We start from the raw sequence: 18,894 nt of genomic DNA, 5'->3' as shown, positions 1-18,894 counted from the left end.
TCCCACACTACAGCATGTCCCCCCTCCAGGGCCCCTCTCCACAATTCTCAGAAGCTGTTCTTACTCTGCTCATGTGAAATACAAGAAATAAATCTGGAGATTTTCAATCCTTACCTTGCGCAACCTCATGATTTTGGTGACCACACACTCAGTCCTATAGCTCCTAGCTCCTATGTTAGCTCACACTTCAGGTTCTCTCCGACTTTTTTATGAGCTCCTTTCCTTCTAACTATCTTTAAATGTTCTGTGTCCTTATAGGCTGGGTCCTAGGCCTCCTTGTCTCCTCATGCTGTCATCTCTTCCTGGGTACGATCATCTACTCCTATGGCTTCTAATGCTGATAAATCCCAAGTCTATATTTATAAGCCTTACCTGAGATACTGAATATCAGACATGGATGTCTAATTGCATGTTTGACATCTCCACTGATATGTCTCACAGGCATCTTTAACACATTCACAATTTATTTTGCCGCCTTCTCTCTTCGCTCTAGGCCTGTAATTATTCTGGTGCTCCCATCTCAGTACATGGTACCCAAGTGAGAAGTCTCAGCAAAACCCTGACTCCACTTTTATCCACTTGTCAAGAGGAGTAAATGACATAAACACTCAGTAAATATGAAGCTGTGCTATTTTGCATGGTCAACTCATGGTTCAACAGCCAAAGACTTCCTTAAGCAGACCTCACTACTATGCCATGGGACCTGTTCCCAGTACTCCGAAGAATTTCTTGATATGGTTTGGCTCTGTATCCCCACCCAAATCTTATCTCGAATTGTAATCCCCATGTGTCAAGGGAAGGACATGGTGGGAGGTGATTGGATCATGGGGATGGTTTCCTTCATGCTGTTCTCATGATAGTGAGTGAGTTCTCACATGATCTGATGGTTTAAAAGTGTTTGAAAGTCCCCCCCCCATTCTCTCTCTCTCCTGCCGCCACGTAAGATGTACTTACTTTCCCTTTGCCTTCTGCCATGATTATAAGTTCCTGAGAGCTCCCCAGCCATGCGGAACTGTGAGTTAATTCAACTTGTTTCCTTTATAGATTACCTAGTCTCAGGTAATTCTTTATAGCAGTGTAAAAATGGACTGATACATTTCTCTACCATTAAATTCATCAGGGTTTTTCTACAACCATATGCTTAAATGTTATCTTCTCCATCAGACAAAAAACTCCACGAAAGTGTAGTGTGTGCCCTTCTTTCTTCTTCACATGTTATCTCCAATATGTTGATGTCCAGCAAATATTTGTTGAATGAATGAATGTTTAGAAAAAGTTATGGCTCCTCATAAATAAAACGTTTAAGTAGGAAACAATGATGACCTGCCAAGGAATTTAGAACAGAGATTCATGCTACAAACAAAAAGTTGAAATTAATCAAATGCACAGATTCTTATCCTTTTCAGATGAAAGTTATTTCCCTTTATTAAAATTAAACATGAAAATCAGGAAGGATACTTATTTACCTTTGCCATAATATCTGCATAGGCCATATATAAAAAATCTTCCTCCAGTTTGCTGGGGAAAACAAGAAGAAAACATCAGTGTTTAGGCAGAAGGCTAGGCACATGCAAACATATCATCACTGTACAAAATCACCTTTGTTCTTTTTCTAACAAGTATACCTTTTTAAAATTAAATGAACACAAAACTTCGACAATATTAGGATATTCAGAAATATCCTGAAATCAGAAAGCAAAGATCCCGGGGATCCTAAATAGCTGTCTCATCTTACCTTACAGAAGGGCCTTCAATTTTCACAAAATAAACTGTCTTTTGGTTTACAAACAAATGTAATAATTTTAATTTTCTTCAGACTACAAAACTTGAAACAAGCAGACTTAAATGAGGTGGAGGCTTTTGACAGAAGTCAAATTTGACATTCGATGGAAAGATTCCCCAAATTACAATGTGACAATTAAAAAACAAGATGGCCATAACAACGATTCCTTAAAATTAAGAAAGGTTAAAATATGTTTATTATCTTCTTTTTTGAGAAGCATGGAAAGACTACGTGAAGAAAATTTTCCACCAAAAATACACCTAAAATTTGCAAAGTTATTTCAGCAGTTTCAAACTTCAGCCATGAGAAAAATTCACTTATGAGAAATACCTCATTACCTGACAATGCCAGACAGAGAGTTGCTCTATGCTTAGGAATGAGATGATTTTGTTAGTTAGGAAATAATAAGAGAGAGAAATAGTGAGAGAAAGGATGGATCACATTAGCTAAGAGGGAGAAATGTACATTATTATGGCACGCAAAGAGGTCAAATGAACTCTTCTGAGGAGATTCATGTGGATATGAGTTTATAATTAAATTACATCCCAAATTCTACAGAGAATGGGAAAGGCCTGGGGCAAATCTGGCTTTCTTTCCCATTGCAGGGCAGCAGATAAAGGTCCTCTAGCCTCTGCTATGTCCCATCTGCACAGCCAATGTATGCGTTGCCCTCCATAATGACAGATGCTGAGCACATTTTGACGATCAGGCTAACCAGTGCATTTCTTATGTAACTTCATAGAGGTTTGCCCTTTGTGGCTTTGGTGAATTCATATGACTAAAGCTGCAGAAGACAAGAAAAATGGGCAATGCCCTTGAAATAGATCTCAGAGATACCTCCAAGTTGAGGTGATGCACTTAGCCTCTAGAGGTTTCCTAAGACCCACTGCACAATGGAGACACTATCTACCCAGAAAATTCTGGGGTCACCATCGGTCTCCATATACTTGTGGCACTGGAATTTGCTTTGGTTCTTTTGTTTTATTTATAAAGGCTGTTTGTGATAAGGAGAAAAACCATTTCATAAGAAGAATCAGAATCAACTACATCATTAATTACAAAGTTGTTAAGAAAAACTAGAGCTAGTAGGTAGTTGCTAAAGCCTACAATTGAATGAGTGTCCATCCCTAGGTCCGTGCCAGGCTGGTTGTTATCTCTGAACAAGTCTCTCTCCTAACAACATCAAGATGAACTTAAAACATGAACGCGTGGCACAGAATACTCAGATACGGGTTTCTTTATTTGTTCCTCCTATGTCTCATAGGAACCCTTCCAACCATACCATTTCTCTGTTAAAGCTGTCCGACTAAACAGAAGGATCAGCTGATGTAGAGGATCAACTCTCTTAGTGCCTTCATCTTCTTCTGGAGGGTCAGCCCCAGGTTTCTGCAAAAAAGTCAAATTTATAAAATGTCACATTAAAAAAAAATGTTCACTCAAATCCAAAAGCAATGTGAAGGCCAGGAATGAAGAATAAAAGGAATGCAAACACTCCTCCTTCCCCTGTTGTGGGTGCGTGTGTGTGTTTGTGTGTGAGCATGTGTGCGTATTTTATATGCATTATACACGCTATATATGTATATATGTGTGTATGTGTATATAAAAGCATGTATGTATATGTGTTGCAGGTAAATGTAAATATGTAATATACATACTAAACATATATAAATGTAATATAATATGCTAGATATCTGTTACATTACCATTGCAAAATTATACAGCTCAAAACAGAGATATTTAATAATTTGACCAAAAAATAATATGAGCAAGGATAACTTACAGCATTTAAAAATATTAAATTCCATTCTTATAAGCATTTTCATAACTCAAAGTGTATTTGCTACATGGATTTCAGCTTTAGGGAGGGCTCGATTTACAAATATTTGCAATAAAATCCTAAGAGCCACCCCAACTGTGAAAATTTAGTTCCCATAGCAGTGCAAATTGCTTATAAAGTGAAACATTTTCTTTGCTTACACACAGCATGATAGGTAAATAATACTAAATGAGTTAATGCTTGAACCACTTATACTTTTTTCCTTATTTTCAAAAGTTACTTTTAAAACTTAAAAAAAAATTTTACTGTCGGATAGAACTTTAACAGTGAAGAAAATTATTAAGCATTTTTATTGGCAGTAGAATTCAATTACATCCAACTTTTTGTTGAGTTTTATATCTCCACTGACTTACCCATAGAAACTGATTTTCTCTCTACATGAATGGTGTTCTTTCCTGTAATTAAGCCTTAATGTGGATATGGGGCAGATTTCCACAAGATATCCAACAGTCTACATATTTTTTACTCTAAAGACAGATAAAACTCATTTTAAAATATAGGGACCATCAAGATTAGGCTTTTAAGAATTAGATTAGTTTATCCATTCTATTCCCTAATAATTTGTAAGTTAAAAAATAGCTTTTAGTCAAGATGTCTTTAATCTCGAGAATCATGAAGCCTCTGACTAGTCTGCCAAGTTTTGAGATGGCTTGTAAATTTTCTTGAGAAGATGGCTTTTGTCAGATATTTAAATGGGTCCATGATTTAGAACAGATGATATTGACCGCTGTTCTGTGCTGAACTCTCAGTACACAAGATCTTTATCAGCACGGTCTGGTGAAAATTCTATTCCTCATGTTGCACATTTACCATGCCTTCCCCCTCTCCTGTGTTCAGTCTATCATTCTCTGCCCTGTTGATTTTTAAAAACCAGCAACTTTTTGTTCACCTACTTAATTTTGGTGGATAACTTCTTTACAGTTCAGTCTTTTATAGTTTATCCTGGTTCTCAGGTGTTTATAGGTGCTTTGAGAAGGAATTTAAAAGAATGAGTAAATCAGTTTTAATTAATAATACGCTTATATTATTCATTTTAAATTCTCAACCCCTTGATGTTGATGAGATCTCTTGGAAATGACAAGAGCACATTTTCCCATAAGCATTGAATGCAGCAACAATTAAGATTTAAAAGTTTCCTAATGCCCATATACTGTCATGATATTTTTTTCCTTCAATGTTATATAATGACTGCTCACACCAACATTGCTGCACCAAGCCCAGACCCTCTTTCATCTCAGAACCCCTTTAAAAACATACTGCTAAATCTTCTATCAGTTTATCTTCAAAGTAATGTTCTTCTGTTTCAATCCAAGACTTTTCATATCCCTGAAGAAAGAGATTGACAGCCCGATGCCTAAAAGGTAAGCACAATTTCAGAAAAAGGGGAGTTTAGAAAATAAGTTGAAATTGTATCGAGTAGTGCTTTACTACTAGATTATCTGTGCACTAAAATTGTAAAATAAAAATAAATTCCCTATTCTTGATTATCCTCCTGAAAGACAATGCTTCTTGCAGCAAACAGAGCAAGGTGTGTCAGAGCACATGGTGACTCGCATTTAAATCCTGGCTCAGTCATTTCCAAGCTTTGTAACATTGGTCAAGTGATTCAGCTTTCCCAAATTTCAGTTTATTCCTTTATAAAAGTAGGATAACTCCAACCACATTTCAGTTTTGTAAGCCTTACAAGAGATAAAGGATGTAAATCACATCCGTTAGATGTTCATTAAATGATGACTATTATTATATAACCTGTCTCTCAATAAGCAATGCAATCAGTGTCAATAGAGAAGTTAGTCTCTGTTTAAGCAAACACTAAAAACAAATGGATGGCCCTGAGGATTCCAAAACAAAAGCTATTGAGTGAACTTTATGGGAGTTCATAGTCAAAGATTAAACCCTGCACTACTGATCATAAATGGCCGCCTATGAAAAAAGACCAGTGAAGACGAGAAGAATCAGTGAAATTCATGATGTAGTAAGCGATGTGGATAAGATGTCAATGTAAGAAAGAATAAAAGAATGTCATGAAGGGAGCATCATAAAACAACAACAGATGTGAGAGAACGAGAGACGGTGCCATTGTAGGAGAGAAGAAAGCTGAGCTTTATGATAGCAAACTGGGTTAAGGCCTCATGAGACCTAACGGTTAGATAGGTTTGTGAAGGGCCTTGAAAACCAGAGGGCAACTGCCAATGTAGCCAGAACTGCTAGAAATCATCAGACATTCTTGTACGTGAGAGAGGCATGGCAAAGCACAGACTCAGCCTTGTTGGTTTGTTAGAGTCACCTGTGTAGCTTTTAAGTCGCACATGCTGGGCTCTCATTGAAATTCTAATTTAATAAGTTGAGGCCTGAATACTTTTTAAATGAGTTTACATGTATTTCTTAAAAGCACCAGGTTGGGGAACCATTGGAATAAAAAATACCGTTTTGAAAATGACATTTTGGAGAAGACGGAAGAACTCTATGACATCACAGAAACTAACTCAGAAACCACTGCCATCAACTTGATATGAGTCAAGGAACAAGTGACTTGAAGAGGTGGTGATGGATGGAAGGATGGGAATGTGAAGTAGTCCAAAGGGAAACTGATGAAATCTGGGCAACGACAGTATAGAAGTAACTAAAAAGAAACGATAATGTGAATTCAAAGTTAATATTCTTTTTTTTTCTTTCATTAAGTTCTGGGATACATGTTCAGAACGTGCAGGTTTGTTACATAGGTATACATGTGCCATGGTGGTTTGCCTGCACCTATCAAACCCATCTTCTAGGTTTTAAGCCCCACATGCATTGGGTATTTGTCTTAATACTCTCCCTCCCATTGTCCCCCACCCCCCGACAGGCCCCAGTGTGTGATGTTCCCCTCCCTGTGTCCATGTGTTCTCACTGTTCAACTCCCACTTATGAGTAGAACATGTGGTATTTTATTTTCTATTCCTGTGTTAGTTTACTGAGAATGATGGTTTCCAGCTTTATCCATGTCCCTGCAAGGGACAAGAACTCATTCTTTTTTTATGGCTGCATAGTATTCCATGGTGTGTATGTGTCACATTTTCTTTATCCAGTCTATCATTGATGGGCATTTGGGTTGGTTCCAAGTCTTTACTATTGTGAACAGTGCTGTAATTAACATACATGTGCATGTGTCTTTATAGTAGAATGATTTATAATCCTTTGGGTATATACCCAGTAATAGGATTGCTGGGTCAAATGGTATTTCTGGTTCTAGATATCAAGGTTAATATTCTATTGATCAAAAGGTGACAGCATAATTGAGTCAGAGAATTGAGAAGTAGCATATTTGAGGAGGATGCTAATACATTTTAGACCCAGTGAGTGTGACATGATAGCAAGAAATACAACTGTCTTAGCAAAAGGGAAAAGTAAGATGTTTCATCTGTTTGCTTTGCTTCTGTTTCTTTTTTTTTCTTTGCCTTACACATTCACTCAAACTCTTACTAAATGTCAATGTACAAGTCACTGTTCTAGGTGCTAAGAAAATGGAACAAAACTAGTACGGAATCTCAAAGTCTGAATCAAAGAGACAGGCAGCCTTAATACTGTAGGAAAGTGGTATGATGTGCAAGGGGTAGAAGGGCATCGCTTGGTCAGAGATGTTCCATAAAAGAGATGTAGCTGAGCTGAGTCCTGTTTACGAGACATAGAAATGATGCAATTTGTATAAAGTTCAGAGTGGGAAAGAGCATAGTTTCTCAGGAGAACTATAAGGCGGCTGAAATGGTACCCTGGACCACCTCAGTCACACTTGAATGTACCAGGCTACTTCTCTATTAAGTATGTCTGCTCTATATCTAAGAGAAGGTTGATGGGCCTGTCAAATCTTTTTTACGTTATTCCCAATAAATCACTTCTTTTCCCCAAATGCTAATAATTACAAAAATAATAATAATGACTAACATTTATCATGACATGAACTTATTACCTCACTTCTAAGCACTCTGTATACATCAACCCATTAAATAATCTGAGCAACCCTATGAGGCTGATCCCATTATGATACAGATGAGAAAATTGTAAAGAAAGCCAGTAAATAGCTTGACCAATGTCATGGGGCAGAGAAATTGGGAGGTCAGAATTCAAACCAAGACAAGTCTGATGCCAAAGAATGATTGAAATCATGGTCTGATTCAAATCCAGGCCAAAGAATGATCTCCTAATGAGATCATTCCTCAGTAAGAGTCATTTAGTAATTACATTATAGACCACAGTTCTCTGAAAATATCCAACAAAATTAGTCAAGTTTTATGTAGAAGAATCAATAAAGCTTTCCCATCCTTCTCTTGGACTGTTGTACCCCTATTAAGGTAGATTCTAAACACCTGTCACTTATTAGGAAAAAATAACATTGATCTATTATAAAAAATAAAATAATTCTGACCTTGGCAGATTATATAAGGGGGCCATCCGGAAGCAGGCGACAACAGCCCTTTTCCTCTGCTTAGAGAGTAGTTTATGCCATACAGCCTTTTTAGATCTCTGAGGATGTTCCACCTGAGGTAGAATGACACAGATAAATATTTACACCCCAAACTACCTTCAAAAATAAATAAATATTTATACCCCAAACTATCTTCAAAAATATAGTATTAAACAGTTGCCCCTCTTAAGTAACCTATATTTGGAATTCCAATTCCAAAAGTACCTTAAGATTATCATGGAGAAGTCCATATCCTAAAAGTTACCCAGAGATAAAGTTTAGATAATTGCAAATGCTATATAATTCCCTTAGTAAGAATATCACATTTTCCCAATACTGTGTACTTCCAAGCTATGTCATCTCTAAAATCAAAGAAATAGAAAATCATTCCAGGTAAAATCATTTTATCTCCTTCTCAAAATTTTCTTTGGTTCTTTACGATTCTAATACATATTTTCTGCCTACAGAAAATATTACCTCATTCCTATTTATGTATCCATTGTAACTGTAATTTTATTAAGAGCTAAAGTAATAAACACAAATAGAGACAGTTAATAAAAATTCTACTATTCTTTAATATAACAGGATAAAGAGAAGACGACAGTGCTTTGTGAACACAGTATTAGGAGTGAGTAAATTTGGTAAAAATGTTAAAATACGTAAATATTTTGTTAGAGAGGGACAAATATAAATTCAAAAGTTGCAATAAATGATGCAAGCAAGTTATTTATATAACTAATAGTGTTTGGAACTCCAAGAGAAGAAAGAGATTAATTGTATTAGAAAGAAAAAATCTCAACATATAAACCTAAATTAATTAGTAATCTCTAGGCCATTGAGCACAGTACTTCCCAGACAGTAATGTCTCCGACCCACACGTTTAGACTTCTGAAAGAAATAAAAATGTTATGTTAGCTAAAAAAGTAAAACTACATTTATTATTCTTTGCAGTAAAGAGTCAAAAATGATTGTAATAATGTCTGAAGTAAACATTTAAAATGTTTGGGCTGCAATGGTTTAGAAATTTTAACAAAGCAACATGTTTAATGAAAAAGCACTTATTTCTGTGATGTCCTTCCCCCTCTAGAATCAATAAACACGTTTTGACAATTATCCACTTCAATTTTCTTCTTGATGCTTGTGTCAAGTGAAATAAACCAACGTTATGCCTTAACATCAAAGTAAAAGCAATCAAGGGCAATAGTTTTCAATGAGACCCAACATATTTCACTTTAAATTTCCATTTTGAGATCCCAGTCTGTAGATGATGACTTTTTGCAGGAATTACAGCATTATGGTCAGCATGGGTGACAGTCAACAAACATATATTAAGTTCCTAAGGCATTTACGATACAGTAAACATCGCAACAGAAAAGGTTCCTGCCACCAGGAAGCTTATCATTTGGCAGGCATTTATTACCTGCCTATTCAAGTGTTTCAGGAAATATCTGAAACGGTGTGCTTTCCTCTAAATCAATTATAATAGTTATCTGTAAGATATGTGATCCAAAGGCGAACACCAAGACGTATCTTGTAACTCTGAATGTCTTGATGTGCTGATGTGTTAGCTTGGCTAGAATTTGATTATTAGAAAATTCAGTGGAGAAAATCTCCTCTCATAAGAAAAATTACCAGATATACAACACAAAATATACATCTAAAACAGGCCGCTGATACTTGAGATAAATTAAGTCAACAAGTGTTTCCTGTCCACCTACTGTTTTTACACTGAGTTTTGCAAGTTAAAATATTCTTTACACACTCCTCTGTGACTCAGTTACATGTTATCATTAGCATGGGGATAGTAAAGGCATAAATTAAACACAGGGATATCTCCCACTGCTTTTTATTTTTGATAATCAACAATTTCTTTTTACTCAAAACCCTCCTCTCTTGATAAACCAATCTTGCCATATTCTTAACAGTTTGATAAACTCTGATCCTCCCATCTTTTTCTAGATAATTCCTACCGTAAGATTTATACAGGGATTACCTAGTTCATATCTACATAAAGTTTGAGTTGCTTCTATGCTTTCTTCAGCACATTTTATGTCCTAACACCTCCGTATCATTGCATTATTTATCTGCTTAAGTGTCTGTTTCCTCTCTTATAGCACTCAGTCCTCCAGATCTGGTGGGGATAAGCTTGCCCTAGGACAGGGCACTCCATAAACATCCAAGGCATAAATGGATACTTAGAAAAGTGAATCTCATTTGAGAAATGCCATCATTCATCATGATTAGATATATTTATGAATATACGGCAATATAATAAAATAGAATCAGATTTCAATAAGCTTCATTTAATGTATCTAGAATTTATTCAAGCAAATCTACATATATGTATAAACACTAGGAAGAATTAAAAACTGATGGTAGAGTAACGCGGTCCTCTCGTAGCCGTTTAATTAACCTTTAATAATCTTAAATATATATATATATAATTCTGGAGATATAAATCCATGACTTCATATAAATCACTTAAAATTTCATTACAAGTCTTGTCATCTGCTGATTGATGATAATTTGTATTTAATATTTCATGAAAATATTATGTAAGTTATTCCGGGGAAAGTATTAGCTCCAAGGCATTAGATACTGTAAATATATGTTAATAGCCATAAGGCCTAATGGTATCCTAGTGACTTTAATCTCATCAAGTGTAGTGATAAATTGCATGGCAATAGAGAAATTATTAACATTTGGAGGAGGGTATTTGAGTAAGCAAGAAGGAAATTAAAAGGATACTATATTAGATGATATCTTTGCATTATTAAACTGTCCAGGGCAGGGGTGAGGGTTCAGATAATATAAAATAGGAATACAAGCAAAACGTTTATTACTGCTATGATAATATGTCCAAATATGGCTAAAGGCAATACAAAATCATACACACACACACACACACACACACACACACACATATTTAGGTGGCAAAGTTCCTGAGATGGCATACGACCTCTTATTATTATTTCATATTTGGTATAAAATAACCAAGTCATCAACAGTATGATCTGTCATAAGCGCCCTGTGACAGATCAATGGTCAGATTACAATGAGCTTCTTCACTATGTGATTATTTTGCTGAATGGACTTGATGAGAAATAGATAATATATCTCTGTGTCGCAGATATTTTACCTAAGCCAGGCGATCCCTTCTATAAAAATATGACCCTCTGATTGATAATGTTTCAAGTATTCTTGTTTTACACATTCTTGTGCAAAGGTAATGAATAAGAATATCAAACTCAGCTTTGTAAAGTAGGACACAACTGAAAAAATTTATAAAAACACTTTTCTTACATGATTTTAATATCTATCAATGCATTGTTTTTCTCTAAGTGTAATTTGTTCCTGATTTCAGAGAAAATTAGCTCAAAAATATACCTAATAAAAGGCAAGGTTAAACAAGTGATAAAAAAGAAAATATTTCAAATATTAAACCAATAAAAGATAATATCTCATACATGTTTTTATGAGCAATAATAAAAAATGAAGTACGTATAAAGTATTTGAAATCAGATGTAACTCCTGAATTTTTTGGTTAGAATACTTTAAATACATAATCCTAATATTTTTAGAAATATTTGAAAAAAGGCAATAAAACAAAAGCCAGGATCTCCTAAAATATATAATCTATATATTGCTACAAGAATTATAAGCTTAGAAATTGTCTTCATGAAATACTAAGCACACCTGACTCTTATTCTTTAGAACGAATATGCTGAACATATATGTTTTTTGGGTCATAGTTAACAAATCAACACACATTCTCTTTTTAAAATATTTGTATGTGGCTAAGGCAAATATGACTGAATTGACACAAAGCCTGACCTGTTCAAGATGAAAAAGCACATTTGCTATATCCAATACTCTTTCTACCGTCTTCTCTGGATCTGAGGTATCATCAGTCCTGTTTGGCAAGTCTTTGTAAAGAGCCATTTGCCATCTAATAGCAGGATCCTCCAACTGCAGGAAAAAGGAAAAGGTTACAATGGGAAGATGGGAATCTAAAAGACAAGGTTACAATCTCAAGATGGGAAGAGTCCACCCACCATTATTTATTGGGCTTTACAGTGTTTACTAGTTAAAACATGACGCACAGCAGCAGTTATGTAGGATGAACAGGTCTGGAGATCTAATGTACAGCATGGTGATTACAGTTAATAACATTGCAATTCTTACTGGAAATCTGCTGAGAGTAGATTCCAGGAGCTCTTAGCACATACACACAAAAGGTAACTCGGTGAGGAGATAGATATGCTAATTTGTCTCACTACATCAATCATGTCACTATGTTTATGTATACTGAAACATCCTGTTGGACACCTTAACTATGTACAATTATTAAAAATCAAAAATACTAAGAGAGAAAGATAGATAAAGTCCTGGTCATCATGAAATTTATCATCTATTAGAGAAGATAGACATTAAACAAATATTTATAATTGTGATAAGGGCTACTAAAATGAAATATAAAGTACCATTAGATTTATCCTACACTTTGGTGGTTGGGGAGATTTCCCTTAACACAAGACGTTGCAACTAGGGCTTAAGGATGAGTGGGAAATTGGAGAACAAAATGGGTAAGGCTACCCTCGCTCTTTCTCCTCCCCATTCACAGTCTAATTGTAGAAAGATTTCTATGTTTACTTTTATCGGCAAGCATATAGGATAGCATTTACCTATAAATATTTGGACTCTACAACAGAGTTCAATTTCGCTGAGACAAAGATCTTAAATTATATAAATCAATAGAGGTTGTTAAAATCATACTCATCATAAAGGAGTCTACACATTTCACTTTTCAATACCATCAAATTTCCTCGGTGAAAAATGTATATGAAATCTTCATGTTTTTTAGAAACATTATTATAAGTCATAGAAATTGACAAAAGCAAGCAACTTCACAGGGATAGAACATATCAGTTCAAAGAAATAATATACAATAAGTATGTTATTAAAAATGGACAAAGCAGCCAGTCATGGTGGCTCACACCTGTAATCCCAGCACTTTGGGAGGCCAAGGCAGGTGGATTACTTGAGGTCAGGAGTTTGAGACTGGCCTGGCCAACATGGTGAAACCTCTTCTCGATTAAAAATACAAAAAGTTAGCTGGGCATGGTGGTGCATGCCTGTAATCACAGCTACTCGGGAGGCTGAGGCAGGAGATTCGCTTGAACCCAAGAAGGCAGAGGTTGCAGTGAACCAAGATTGCGCCACTGCCCTCCAGCCTGGGTGACAGAGTGAGACTCCATCTCAAAAAAACAAAAAATAAACAAACAAACAAAAAACGGACAAAGCAATCCCCTTGTCTTTTCTTCCACTTTAGAATCTCCATTAGAAATGGGAGACTGAATGTTTTGAAGCAGAAATAGAAAACATCTAAAACTTCACAACTCCCAGACTGAGAGTGCATAGTTCAAAATGTCAAAAACTTTCATCTACAGGCAAACACAGACAGATAGAGCTTTGTATATAAATGACTTGTAAAGACTACTTATCCTTTGATAAAATAAAATGTTTTCATCCATATACTTTTTAAGTCTGAGGACTATGTTTGATACTCACAGGTTTTAATCTGTACTCTTAGTTCTATTTAATATATAACATAATTAATAAAGTAGAATCTTTATTCTAACATAAAATTACTCCTCTGGCCTCAGGATGAATAGCCCTATAATTTCAAGACAATGTATTCAAGAAGTTAGGAATAAAAAAAATCATTTTTTGAAAATCTGTGTATCTCAATATGCCTGCTCAACTCCTAGTGTAAGAGAGTGTAGAATAAAACGACAACATGAATATTTATTCATTACCTCTTTATTTTCAGGTCTTATTCATTTGGAGGTGAAATATTGACCATCAATGTTTTCTTTTTTGCTCTCTTCCTTCTTCCTCTCTCCCTAACATGTCATCTAAACCGTCCAAAGTATTCTTACAAGTGACCTTTAGAATATAATGGACAAACCTTTTTCTGCTTATAATCATAAACTCCCTTATTTGACCATTTCTTGAGATTGGCCCAGACTCCTCTGAAGAGGTACTGAGCACTCTCTGTCCCTAATTCAGTAACTGTTGAACTAGATAATGGTGCTCCAAGTGTGGTCCAGGGTCCCCTGGGGATCCCCAGCACCCTTTCATGGGGTACCTCATCTTCTCAAATACCCATGGACGTAAAAACATTTAATGTCTCTCCCTAAAGGGGAAAAATGTTTGTAGTGTAAACTCTTCTTCTGAAGTTCCAATAGAAGCTTTATAAGCTTTTAAAAAAATGTTCAAATTATTCTGGCTATCTGAAAAGAGATCATACTCTAATAGTAATTAATCTCGCTCTCAAAGAATTGTTAGTAAACAACTGAGTACACATCAAATTTCACATGAAATTTGCTCTAAATAAATACTTGTGCATTGTGAATATGGTAAAGGCATGTCTCACCTTTATATTATTCTTTAAAATGCTAATTTAAAAAGAATTTGATTTGGATCTTTGAAAAGAGACATTTTAATACCCAGAAAGGCATATATTATATTGTTGTTGCTACTTTTTGACATTCGCATATTTTCATAATTTAAAAAAACCCTGAGAAGGGACACCAGAATAGAAGACAACAGGCTGAGTCAAAATACCAGCTTGACTTTTAAAACTGCATCACAGGTTTTATAAACAAATGAATAATTTATTCACTGATATACAAAAATTTCCAAATAATAGTAAATGGTCACTGGATTGCCAAAACTACTTCTAACAAGTCTTTCACCCACCATTAAAAAGTAGGTGTTATATAGATTTCCATCCATGTTTTTATTCTAAATGTACACTCTTCTCTTCTCCTTAGGTAAACTCATTTATTGCTATTGCTGCAAATTTCGATATAGCCTTTTGATACAGTTTGGATCTGTGTCCCTGCCCAAATCTTATGTTGAAATGCAATCCTCAGTATTGGAGATGGGGCCTGCTGGGCGCTGAGTGGGTCATGGGGCAAATTTTTCATGAGTGGTTTAGCAGCATCCCCTTGGTGCTGTCCTTGAGACCGTGAGATCTGGTTAAGTGTGTGTCACCTCCCTCCTCACTGCTCTTGTTCCCGCTCCTGCCAGGTGAGATGCCTGCCTCTCTTTCACCATCTGCCATGATTGTAAGCTTCCTGGAGCCTCCCCAAAGGCAGATGCCCATGGTACACTTTCTGTGCAGCCTGCAGAACCGTGACTCAATTAAACTTCTTCTCTTCATAAATCACCCAGTCTCATATTTCTATATAGCAATGCAAGAATGGCCTGATTCACCTATAGACTAATGACTCTTTATATATATATATATTTTTAATTACTGATCACTCCATGTAAATTTTTTGTTTTTGAGACAGGGTTTCCCTTTGTTGCCTAGGCTGGAGTGCAGTGGCATGATCTTGGCTCACTGCAACCTTCGCCTCCCAGGCTCAAGCTATCCTCCCACCTTAGCCTCTCAAGTAGCTGGGACTACAGGTGTGTGTAACCACCCAGCTAATTTTTGTATTTTTTGTAGAGATGGGGTTTTGCCATGTTGTCCAGGCTGATTTTAAACACTCGGGCTCAAGTGAGCCACCTGCCTCGGCCTCCCAAAGTGTTGGGATTACAGGTGTGAGCCTCTGTGCCTAGCCAGCATTTTCTTATAGACACCTGTCTCTATGTCCAAAAGACCCTAAAACCCATCTATCAAAAGAATACATCCGATCTGTATTTCAAATGGTGATATATATTTTTTCCAAAATTTGACCATCTCTGGTAATTTTCTTTAAAAAATATCATTTAATATCTTTAGAATTTTTAATACAAAAGGCTTTGCAAGTAGGATAATGACTAATTAAAATACGTCTATTACCTTAATGTTTAAAGTAACATTATTTGTAGTACTATTTTAAAGGAGATTAACTAATGTATAGATAGTAAATGTGGCTTAAGAATAAAATTTGGCTTACCTTGCCTTGTAAATGAATATTGCTGCGGATTATATCTCGTACTTCATCCTCAGTATCTTTCTGTCAAGAAATATATGTTACCTAAAAGGAGTCTTATATTGCATCAACTGTCACAAGTCAATAGAAACAATCCAAACCTTTTTTGAAATAGTATATGTCTAAGAAACATCCTTATAAAATTACATGCCACAAATTTGGGGCATTCTCATTCAAATAATTTCTTGAGACTGCTGTAGCCAGAAGCAAGGTAATGACCTGCTTTACCTCCACAGTAAGGACATTAAAATTCAATGGAATCAAGTTTCCAATTCATAATAAGAAGAGGGCATAGCATGTTTTCTAGGACTGAAATAGAAGTATATCTCCAGTATTCTTCCAAATCTCCACAAAGTCAGTTTAGCCCTTAATAACATCCTCCATGACCTAGTAATAGTGAGGGAAATGCAACTGAGACTCAAACTCTAGAGAACTGCCAATAGAGTTGCGTGATGCAGCCCACTCCCACAGCTTCCCCTCAATTCACTCATTTTAGAATATCAAATGCTGCATGTACAGTGACGAGCTTCAGTGATTCAATGTGGAATGGAGAATATGTCCTCCAATTTACATAAATATAAAATAGAAATTCCAGTGTGCAAAATACTGCATCCTCATTTGCATAGCTATGAAGAACAGAAACTTAGAGGACATTGTAAAATCTTGAGAACTTAAATCTTGCAGAGGAAAACAGCAGCTGATTTAAAAGTCAACACCTTATCTACCCACAGTTGGCACAATATATTATGCTTCTAACATTGAAAAATCACCCTTCATAAATTTGAATATACTTCTCATCACAAACTTTCTATAGAAGTTTACATGAAATCCATTTTTTTTCACTAGCGGAGATTGGTTTGTGTCTTTTCTGTTTGGTTTTTGAATGTGCCCCGGAGGTGATTAACATAACTTAGAAATAAAAACAGCCTCAAAAAAAAAAAAAAAAAAAAAAAAAAGCGGCCTTTATGTTTGAGTCTTGGGACCTGTCTAGAAAACCTGCTTAATAAAACATGTCATGCAAATGAAATATTGACACAGGGCAGTGAGACAAAGGAATCAAACACTGGGAGTCTGGAGGTCAGACGATCATTACTGCTGGGATGAAAAGGAGACTTACCAGGCTAAATCGATTTTTGGCTAGAGCAATGAGCTCCTGGTCCCCTGGGGCACAGATGTTCAACCCAATGGGCAGTAAGCGCTTCAGAGCTGCTACAATCAGAGAGGTCTGCATGGAGTACCGATCTCCTTTGCGCTTCATTTTCTTCCTTTCCTGATCAGAAACAGCTGCCTATGGAACAAGAGAAGTGCTGGGATCTGAACCTGCTTCTCTCACATGTAGAACCACTACGACTCTTCTCTAACTTGTCACTTCGTCTTCCTCATTTTCTGCTGCTCCCTAGTTTTGAAAATTTTCCTGTCTTGAGAATAATTTTTCTCTTCCCATCTTAGCACCTTTTGCTAATTTTAAGTCCTACCCTCAGATTCCTATTATAATTCACTGGTATGCATTCCCATGTAATTTTTAGAAGAAAAATGAAAATTGTAATTTTAGGGAAGCAGATAAATATATAAAAATTCTATAGTAATTTCAGATATTGTGTGCTTTCTAATTTTCAATGCTTAAGAAAGAAATATAAGAATAAAGGGCTTATTTTTCCTTTGACAAATGCTTGCTTTGAAATATGTATACATGTATATGGTGTGTGTATGTGTGTGTGTGTGTGATCTAATATATCTAGAACAATTACAAAATGCATTTTCCTTTTATACAGTCTGCAAACTTGTCTTCTTAGAGCCTCAGTCCCTGTCTAATAGAATAGAAATAGAAGTAATATACTCATCGGAGTTTCATAAATACTCAGGACTATCTGGATAACCAGTTTACAATTGAATACTGCCATGTTACTCAAGGGCTCTCTCATGATGTTTTTGAGGCTTATGCTAGCAACACAGGGTCACCTTAAATGACAGAGTCTAACTTTCACTGGGTAATGAGTATTCTATCAAGAGGGCATGTTCTAATGTCAAAATGAAAATAATTGTGCCATATCCACTTATTTGTGCATGTCGAATATTTGGCAGCAGGAATTCAAACTTGCAACATAGTTCCATGATAATGGAATGATAAAGAAAAATGTTTTAATATTTACAAATATAAATACATTGTAATAGTCTTGGGCTACTGAGAAAAAAACAAAATAGAATTTAATATACAAATGATCTGTTTTACTTAACAGAAGGTAAAATATATCATAGCAAGAGGTTGAAAGGTATTTTTAGGATAGTAAAAGTAGTGAAACAAGTCAGTCACCATACAGCAATTTGGATCAGTTATGAAGATGTAATAACATGGCCCATATGTGGGCATATTTAAGAAGGGAAGTGGGATAACCTGAGCCCTTTCTTAAATCAATCACCTGAGTGTTTTTTCTTTTTCTTTTTTCTTTTTTTTTTTTTTTTGAGACAGAGTCTCACTCTGTTACCAGGCTGCAGTGCAGTGGTGCGATCTCGGCTCACTGCAGTGACCGCCTCCTGGGTTCAAGCAATTCTCTGCCTCAGCCTCCCAAGTAACTGGGATTACAGGTGCCCACCACCATGCCCGGCTAATTTTTTTTGTATTTTTAGTAGAGATGGGGTTTCACCATCTTGGCCAGGCTGGTCTTGAACTCCGACCTCGTGATCCACCTGCCTTGGCCTCCCAAAGTGCTGAGATAACAGGTGTGAGCCACCGCGTCCAGCCACCTGAGCCCTTTCTTCAATCAATCAATCAATCAATCAATCAACCTCTGCTTCTGTCTCCTCTCTATCTCTCTCGCACACCCACAAACATACAAACATGATT

At 35.9% G+C, this 18,894-nt stretch overlaps 1 protein-coding gene across 6 annotated transcripts in view; it reads right to left on the bottom strand.

Annotated features, from left to right (window-relative positions):
* RYR2 (ryanodine receptor 2) overlaps window positions 1–18,894 on the bottom strand; it is a 783,951-nt gene that overhangs the window by 97,120 nt on the left and 667,937 nt on the right. For 5 of the 6 annotated variants that reach the window (XM_073011860.1, XM_073011862.1, XM_007989906.3 and 2 more), the window contains 7 exons: window positions 17,170–17,340; window positions 16,017–16,076; window positions 11,896–12,030; window positions 8,023–8,135; window positions 4,878–4,974; window positions 3,066–3,169; window positions 1,467–1,518 (listed from right to left, as the gene is read on the bottom strand). In XM_073011860.1, the coding sequence (XP_072867961.1) occupies window positions 1,467–1,518; window positions 3,066–3,169; window positions 4,878–4,974; window positions 8,023–8,135; window positions 11,896–12,030; window positions 16,017–16,076; window positions 17,170–17,340 (732 nt within the window). Of the gene's footprint in view, window positions 1–1,466; window positions 1,519–3,065; window positions 3,170–4,877; window positions 4,975–8,022; window positions 8,136–8,904; window positions 8,950–11,895; window positions 12,031–16,016; window positions 16,077–17,169; window positions 17,341–18,894 lie in introns of all 6 variants that reach the window. The other variant, XM_073011864.1, reaches the window with a different exon arrangement.

Source organism: Chlorocebus sabaeus, chromosome 25, assembly GCF_047675955.1.
Source record: "Chlorocebus sabaeus isolate Y175 chromosome 25, mChlSab1.0.hap1, whole genome shotgun sequence".
NCBI lineage: Eukaryota > Metazoa > Chordata > Mammalia > Primates > Cercopithecidae > Chlorocebus > Chlorocebus sabaeus.
This window is presented reverse-complemented; position numbering and strand designations above follow the sequence as displayed.